The sequence below is a fragment of the Protopterus annectens genome, chromosome 9.part0 (genome assembly GCF_019279795.1).
Source record: "Protopterus annectens isolate FY-2018-M chromosome 9.part0, PAN1.0, whole genome shotgun sequence".
NCBI classification, from domain to species: domain Eukaryota; kingdom Metazoa; phylum Chordata; order Ceratodontiformes; family Protopteridae; genus Protopterus; species Protopterus annectens.
In genome coordinates, this window is record NC_056743.1 from 963,561,931 (window position 1) to 963,571,665 (window position 9,735).

General features: G+C 38.4%; 1 protein-coding gene across 1 annotated transcript in view; it reads left to right on the forward strand.

Annotated features, from left to right (window-relative positions):
• LOC122810613 overlaps positions 1–6,258 on the forward strand; it is a 349,637-nt gene extending 343,379 nt beyond the window's left edge. The window contains exons 5-6 of the mRNA XM_044082189.1: positions 6,073–6,175; positions 6,223–6,258. Of these exons, the coding sequence (XP_043938124.1) occupies positions 6,073–6,175; positions 6,223–6,258 (139 nt within the window). The remainder of the gene's footprint in view (positions 1–6,072; positions 6,176–6,222) is intronic.
• The last annotated feature ends 3,477 nt before the right edge of the window (positions 6,259–9,735 follow it).

The window sequence follows — 9,735 nt, forward strand, 5'->3', positions numbered from 1 at the left end:
CCCTTAAGAGCACACAAGGAACACACTCCTGACCTGGGGTTGGGGTCTGTATCTCTCTCTCTCTCTCTCTCTCACACACCAGGCCCCAAATAAGACTCCACACTGACCACAGCTGTAGACTTGAGTCATGAGATGAGTGTTCCAAGCCAAGTCTTCCACCACCCTCTCTGTGAAACCAGTGCTCTGTGTCCCTGCTCCAAATAGCTGACACACACATTCTTGAAGAATTGATTTTCACACATACACACACACACACACACACACACACACACACACACACACACACACACACACACATACACACACACACACACCTGGGAAAGGCTGGCACAGATTTACCAGAAGTGCCTTCTCTGCCCAGACTATAAGGTAGATAGTGCCACCAGAACACTCCAAAGCCAGCTACTCTAAGGGTCTTACAAGGGTACCCAATTATACTGAGTAAAATTAATACTAATACAAATGGTAGTCTTTGACTAATGCAGCAAGGTTTCAGGAATGGCCACAGTATCACCAAATAAATATAAGTACTTGCAAAGGTTACAATATTCTCTAGAAGACCAGCCACAATGAAACATTTAAATATATTTAATAATAAATAATAAAAGAACATGAAAATACTAAATATTTATTTACAATAAACACCAGAGTTTCAATCACAGGAAATATTAAAATTAACAGATGGATAGATTCACTTTGATGTAGAAGAACAGTACTTAACTATCTCACTATATTTTCCTGACTGATCTAAAAAATTATTATTCCCTGGTTACTTACTAAAGCAAGATAAGATGAAATCGGTGAGTGGTCCTTCTTTTTCAGGTTTTACAAACAGACTGCTGAGAGCTAAGTGACATATCTCACTGATATTTAAATATAATTTCAGTGCTGGCTATAGAATGACATAACATCTGGTCATCTGACTATGATTCCCACACAACCCCCCCTTTACTAGAAACTGAACCAGAATCTAGCACATATGTGTCACCATAAACATACATAGAGCTTTGCTAAGATGTGTTGTAGCATCTGGAAGCTATAAAACCATTTCAAAAACTTCCACCATTCCAGGGTAGCAATTAGTATACCCTTAAGAACAATACAGTATGATTCCTACTCCTGGTTTTCACAGACATTTTGTCTCTGGCTGCAATCAGAACTGTAAGATACAATATTTATGGCCTAAACCAGGTAATTTAATTTTAGACTATTTTTCAAAGTTAACTGGACTGAGATTAACCTCTTCTTTTCCAGTATCCTCTGGTATAATATATTCATTTGAACAGTTACAATACAGTCTGACATATAGGTGTACTTCTTTTCTGTCCAGCAAGACCCACTGTTGGTACATTTTTAACACAAGCAGATTTACAAATACATTTTCAGCACAAGTGCCTGTACAAATCAGTTTGATATATAAATGACATATATTTCTTTACAAAACTCCAGCTAGCTATGCTGGCATATATTACTCATCCACTGCCCTATTTCTACTGGTATAGCTGGCAATACCTCACATCATCACACTAGGGTACAAATGCTTTACTTGGAATGCTCTAAAGGTTCAAATCTAAATGGATGAAAAAATGTATCAGAATGTTTTGGCTGACTCCTGTGGTTTGAAAGATTGGCTCCTTAACAAATCATTATCTTGCTGCTATATTGATGTGCCTACTCCCTATTGTGAAGCCTGTCTTATATTGAACTTTGTGTGAAAGTCAGCACAGAGCAACAAAGAGGAATGTTAATTCCCATTCTAAGTTCAGCACTTCAAGACATGTTCCACATGTGCTAATACTTTGCCCTCAGCAGCGGAATTCAGTTTGGCAGCGCTGCTCTCAAAGAATAATATAAAAAAATCAAATAATTATTGTTATAGGTTGCACATTTGTATGTCTGTATTAATTTTGTCAACAGGTTATCTTGATTTCGGAATTATGTTAACTCCATTCATTAAATGTATGTCTGATCTACTGTGTTTACACTTGCAACTGTGTTACAAGTTTGGTTAACCTATTCTGACATAATCCATCACTGTTATTCTCCAGTGTACCATCCTATGTATGACTTGCATGTTTGCCTTGTCAATGTACATAGTACAACTATGAGATAATACATATGTGCAGTCATCCCGCCATAAAGTTGCAGGAAAGTTTGAGTGATAATACAGTTGTTTACAATAGAGAATATGTATGGCATCTCATAATGTGAAACAAGTCAATGTCCCTCACAGTAATGCAATGTACTTGAAGGGCAGTATCTAAACGTTAGTGGAGAAGTATGTAATTACATGGGACTATCATAGTAATGTTACATTGCCTGTGCACAAATATGCATTTGTTGCATAACCTGTGATGCACGATACCATCTGTTTCAAACCACTGGATTTTCAAGTAGTAGAAATGTGCTATTTCACCTTATTAAAATCAGTCTTTTCCTGCAGCACTTGTGACTGATACAATGCTCTGTGTAACTAGATAGGTAGGAGGTTCAATGATCAGCATGGGAAGTGTGTGTGTGTGTGTGTGTGTGTGTGTGTGTGTGTGTGTGTGTGTGTGTGTGTGTGTTTGTGTGTGTGTGTGTGTATACTGTATCCATTTCCCCTGAGGAGAATGCATTTGAATTTGCACACAGATCCGTTATCCTATTTTTTTCAGAAACATCTGCTCTATAGTACAGTGATAAGGTCATCCTGACAAAAGTGCACTATTTCCCCTTTAGAGTCAGACTTCTTCTGTGGTGCTTGTGTTCTTACAGTACTCTAAAGAATGTGTAAATAGATAGGTAGGAGACTCAAATACAACAGTGCTTAACTTCTACAAGTGTGTCTGTAAATGAATTTAGGACTGATTTACACTCATTTGCAGTAGCAATTATTACAACTCCAGATGGATGTAAACATCATTTCACCAGATACATCTACTTGGCAATACACTGCTGATGTTGTGCATTCATAGATGCTGTATGTTTCACTTGTAATCATTATTCTCCTGTGGCGCTGGCTGTTGATAATGTGCTGTATAGTGGTTATAATTAGAGAGATAGGTGGTTTGAATTCATCCGTATGCTTAAATAGTGAGACTGTGATTACTGTCATATACAACTGGCCACCTCACAACGACCTTTATGCACACTTCCACTTATGACATGGATTTACAATGGCAAATTCTAGCACCCCCATGGGAAAAAAACTTGGGCCACACAACAATAACATAATGCTACAATAACTGCAGTATCTCACACCTGGAGTGCAAATTCTCCTGTGTTCCATGACTTTGATAGTGTGCTTTGTATACTGTGTAACTACATATATAGGATGTTTGAAGTCAGCTGAGTGTGTGTCTTTCACCTTAATTTTGTGTATACTACTCTTCAGGTACATATACGATATGTAGCTGTACAGTGCTTCAACCAATATTTTAGCATAAACATTCATCTAATAAACAGTGGTGATGTCATCCATTTAACTGTGCACTGTCAAAGTTGTACTTCAGATTGTGTGGCACTTGCGATTCAGGCACTAATCCGTAGCTTTTGATCTTAGGCAGTTAGTTCAAATCTAGCCATTACTACTCAGACTACTACAGTGTGTCAGTCTTATTCTGACTGTACATGCCACTAACACTGCTGCCCAATACATCTGTTGTATACATGTATAGAAGTTGATTCCTTTTACAAAAAGCTCTGATAATTTCTTAGAAAGCAATGCTTTTATTCAGAGTAATGATATGTGATTACATTTCAATTATATAACATATGTAGGAAGCATTATTCTCTGGCACAATGGAATGACACAACATTCTGCATGTTGTTGTCTTAATACAGCAATTACAGGCACACACATCTCTTGTAATAATACCACAATGTAATCCCTTGACATAGTGACATATCACACAACTGTAGTAACATTTTTACCATGGTACATTCTTCCTGTAAAATATCATGTATTTTCTATTGTCAAATGCTTAAGTGCTCAACAGCCACAATCAGTGCCTGTTAGCATTGTTGGGTCTTATATTGTAATGCACAAATGGCATCCACCACAGTTACAATGTGTCTATTTACAGTGGGAGAGGTCTCCACCATCCCTTTTATTTCAAAGAGATTGTTTATGGCACATACCTCTGATGTAATAAGATAACATAAGTGGAGTGTCACAGTTGTGTTAAAACTTCCACTGTCTCACTTGTGATTCATCCACATGTCATTAGTTGGTAGAGTCACATAGCTTGTTGTTCAATTCTTGAAACGGTGTTACATAAATAACATTTTGTCTAGTTATTCTTATCCATTTTTATGCTGGAAAATGATATATCATCCCATGTTGTGATTGTATGGCAGTGAAATTGTTATTCTGGGCATGTCATGCTGTGAGTACTCCTGTGGCACAGCACATACACTGAGTACTGGCTCATATAGCATATCTACACACGTAGACTGTGGTTCAATTCTGGGACAGTGTGTATACTACATGATGGAAACAGCTTCCTTGTCATAGAAATGTCGATATTGTACTGCTTACTGTTATATGGACAGTAATGTCTGTAGCTCCTTTTCATCATTCTGACTAAGTCTGATTGTTCATACTATATTTTTAACTCCTTTCTTAAGGCTCACATTCATTTCAGTAATTTATGACAGCCTCCATTGCTAACTGATGTGGCAGTTGTAGTCAGTACAGAGGTCTGGAAAGAGCCTACTATAATAAGCAGGAGTTTGAATCTGGTAACATCTGTCTGTACAGTACAGAGGCCTGGAAAGAGCCTAATATAATAGGCAGGTGTTTGAATCTGGCAACATCTGTCTGCCAGACAGTAGTGGCTTACACACAGACAATAGTTATAGCACAGTCATAGGGCCACCTTTTTCAGGTATTACAAGGTAGGGCATCCATACCCCTTATGATAGGAATGTGCTGTAAGAACTTCAAGGGTACTCTTCATGATACAACCAATATGCGTAGTTCCATGGCATCCATGATTGGCATGCATCTGTCTTATATTTGTTCTGGCATGTGTTCGGAATGACATGATACGAAAGTTAGTACACTTTGGTAAAAAAGATGTGGGACTTGGAGGGAAGGCACCATGCAAAAGCTGTTTAATGTTGCTGTTTTATTTTAATTGAAAACATTTTTGCCTATGTGGCGCTGTTGGTTTGATTGTATTAATTTCTGATTAATTTTTGGTGTGGGCTTCGATGCAGTCACTTGAATCCACTTAACTGCGATAGTCGATATGAAACTGTAATTCTGATATTAATGTGGAATACTGTCGTGCAGTGAAAAAGGCAGAATTTGACCCTACTCCCAAATCCTTTCCCTTCACCAGTGGCATAAAAGGATAAAACCCTGACTATAGCCCAGGTGATCCACGTTTAAATAGCATCTCAGGTGCTTGATGACATAGGAAGAGGGGATGTACAACTTGATTGCATGCTTGTGGTTGATCCACAGCAGATGTTAGGAGTGTGTGTGTGTGTGTGTGTGTGTGTGTGTGTGTGTGTGTGTGTGTGTGTGTGTGTGTGTGTGTGTGTGTGTGTGTGTGTGTGTGTGTGTGTATGGGGGGGGGGGGGTGATGTCCACAGTGATAGGGCTGTGGCTGAGAGTTGCATTTGTAGGCATGAAGAATATGCCAGTGTAGCCCATTGCATGCCTTTTCCTGTAACAATTCCAACAGAAACAGAGAGTGAGTCCTTGGGAGAAAAAAACACCTTAGAAGCAGTATGGAGCTGCCTCGGAAGCATTAGTTTTCTCATTGGCATGATATATTGGTTAGAGTTAGTCTAGGGTGGCTAAGCTGGATTTCATAGCCTCAGCAGACAAGGAGATATGGTGGGAGCAACTGACAGTCTGCTGTGGTGAGGCAAAATTAATGCAAAAGAAATCCCCACCCTTCAAATTAAACATACACAAATATTAACAATTAGGAATACAATGTAAAATGTATAAACAATGATGGCAAATGATCAATAGGCTCTTTTAAAAATAAGTAAACTGATTTTAGCTTGGTAAATGAATAGCATCTATGAAAAAAATAAGCATTACATCATCTGTTTTCTCCACTTTTGTAGGTCACAAAACATCAAAAGACCTTCATCAGCTGACAGTGACAGAAAGACTGCAAAAGAACATTCTCAAAAAAAGCAGCTGAAAACAGGTAATCATTCTTGTTGTGTTGTGTTGCAGTTATTATTAACAGTTTATGTATTAATCTTTTACAGTATTTCTACCCTTATGATGTGGTTCATAAGCAGTGAGATAAAAATGTATGCATTGCACTGCTCTTACTACAAACCTAGTATAACAAAACATACAAATACAGCCAGAATGCCTTTGGGTAACATACATCCATGTACACATCACTGTTATTATTAAAGTAGTGGGTAATTATAAATACTTGTTGTGAATGGAATATAATGATAAGAATGGTGTTTTGACTGGAAGCCTTCTCCTGAAAGAATCTGGATGATAAAAAACTAGTAGAGAGCAAAGGTAAATAATTTATAAAAGATAAAAAAAGTAAGTTAGCAGAGAAGCAAAGAAGAAGATTCATAAGAGACCAGCGGAGAATGAGGAAAGGTTTAGGGAAATAAAGGAATGATACTGCAAGAGAGAAAACACAACAGCGTAAAAGTTCATGCAAAGGGACCTACTTAACACAGCAGGAAAGAAAGACAGATGAGAATGGATAATCACAAGAAACATGAGTAAAATAAAGCAAATAAATAAATAAAATAAAGATAAGGCAAAGAAAGGTAAATTCAAGAAGATAAAAAGGGAATTCTCAAAAAGGAGCCTTCATTAAGGCCATGGTGCTAGGAGAGAAAGTAAAAAAGAAATTTTGGTTCAGTATTTTTTCTTGTCAGTGTCATGGCATCCTTGCCTGAGAAAACTGACAGTAATACTCAGACCTGGAGGACATAGCCGATCTACTAGTGGACAAATTCAGCTCAAACTTCATCCTACACTGAACCCTCCAATATTCTCAGATCATATACCCACATATATACCCTCCATTCAGATCACCCAAGAACAAGTTCTTAAGGCACTATCTAATGCCAAGAACACCACATCTATGGGAGCAGATAACGTACAAGGCTGTCTACTGGTCAGCCTGAAACAATGTTGTAAGAAAGTCCTTTTTCATCGTACAGCTTATATCTAAAGGTATTGAGTTCAGATACAGATATGTAATAGTTTCCCTGTACTCAGCATTCAGTAGGCTGACCATTGAATGTAATGCCCCTTTTGGTATGCACCTGTCACAACTGAAATAGCCACACTTTCTAACTAAAAAAAAAAAAATCAAGATTCTAAATCATAAAAACTATGCAGACCTTCTCAAAACCTTATCCGCTCTTCTCAGTACCATAAAGGCTACTGAGAGGTAACCTTTGGCTTAAGTATAAAACATCATATCCTGTTCTGTCAGACCTATTACACATTCACAAACCCAGTGGTACCGTAAACACATCCTCAAGGGATCTCAATCTGTTTCGCAAAATAAATAGAGCATGTTGGAGGGATAGGTTTGTATCAAAGAGAACACTGTGTCTGTGGAACTGTCTTCCACTCCACATAAAGCAAAGCACTTCTCTTAGTCTATTCAAATTTAATTTGGATGAATAGATGGGTAACCACAAATTCAGCTCTGGTTTATGTCCCACATCCGTCACTGATATGAGAAACATATACATATTCCAATATATCCCCGTTCGGCCTATCTATGGGTTATGCATATACAAAATATAATGGCTATAAATTACTAGGGAAATGTAAGGCTTCTTAAGATCCCAACAGATCAATAGCCTGTTAAGTACCCATGAACCTGTAAGAATCTGAAGCTTTTGTTATATCCCAGTACACAACCAAGTATGGTTTCCTTTATTGTTTCAGCTCTGAAATCCTTCCACAGAAGTTAGCCTTACAAGTTAGGGTAGTTTCCCAGAGTTACTTCATCATTTCCTGATTTTGACATGTAGCTATTCTTTTTTTGTATGAGGACAACTCGGAATATATATTCTCAGCTGGAGAAAAGTCATATGAATTAGTGTCCTTTTCATTATCATTTTTAGTGATATCTGAATTTTCAGCCATTTCTGTCAAATCTTGCTCTACGTATGACACACATGGTCTTAATAACCTCTTGGCTTTTTAATTTCAGGTGCTGGTATTTTGTTTTTCTTTGTTTGTTTGTGTCTTTTGGCTTTTCCCGGTTAGGGGTCGCCACATTGGAACTCCGGTCCGCTAATGATGGGTAGTTGATTTTTACGTGCTGAGTTACCAGCCCTGACGCACAACCTTCAACGAAGGTATGCCCATTCACGCATGTCTCCACGCAGAAGACGTTCGAGCTGAGAATCGAACCGGACAGCGTCTTACTGTGAGGTGACAATGCTACCGCAGCACCACCACCGCGACAAATTATACCACTATCATTTTGGATTACTGATTTATTTGACAATTTCCTTAGTGTTTGTAGTTTGTTTTTTCTTTTCCTGTTACTTCACAGATATTTCCCTCTTATGCTAGTTAACAGTGCCCTTAACTCTTGTTTATTTATTTCATTCATTTCAGTTACAATCCTTATTTCCTTCACAATGTCATTGTTCCCCTGTACAAAGATATTCATATCTGATATATTTTCATCACTGATTGATATTATTAACTTTCTTTGTCGGTTACGTATTTGCAGTTAGTTACTTGTTTGCAGCCTAAACAAGGGAACAATTTAAAGGGGCAGCCTGTACCACCTTCCCTCAGCCCTAACCCTACACCTTACCTTCATAAAAACCTTCCTGTAACACTGCCACTAAACAAGACACATTTGGATATGCAAACATTCACAAACACACACAAACAACATCTATCCTTCACTCATCCTTGACCCTAACCCTAACTCACATACACACTCACAAACAGTCTCACCTCTCTAACCCTATTTACTTGTCTTGACATTACACACCATCAACATTTCCTCTGCTCTGCTATCCATGCCATCGACATTAAACCACACCCCCTGCATTTTTCAAAGAAACGGAATTCGACAAAATGCAGGGCACTCATATATACAGGTGTGTGTGTGTGTGTGTGTGTGTGTGTGTGTGTGTGTGTGTGTGTGTGTGTGTGTGTGTGTGTGTGTGTGTGTGTGTGTGTGTGTGTGTGTGCATACACACACACACACATATATATATATATGTGTGTGTGTGTGTGTGTGTGCGTGTGTGTGTGTGTGTGTGTGTGTGTGTGTGTGTGTGTGTGTGTGTGTGTGTGTGTATAACAGGAGGAAGAAAATCATGGCAAAAATTAGGAGGTGCAGCACCCAGCAGGATAAAAGCACTCTCATCTAAGTAAACAAACAACTCAGAGGACAAATAAAGTCTTCCAAAGCCAAATTTGAGGTAAGTATGGCCCCCCAGGTCAAGGACAACCACAAAGCATTCTTTAGCTATATCTGCAACCTCAAAGGCAATACACAGTTGTGTGCAGAACTTATTGTAAATGGAGCCGCCTATACTGAGCTAGAAGGTATAGTAAACCTCCTGGCTGATAACTTCAGCTCCAACTTTACTCCTCTCTCCACCTCAATCTTCCCTCAGGTAATGTCATCAAATATAACTTCCCCTACTATTACTAGGGAACAAGTCCTTAATGCTCTCTCTCTAAGACCAAGAACACTGCATCAATGGACCCAGACAATATCCTAGGATGCCTTCTAAACAGCATGAAATATG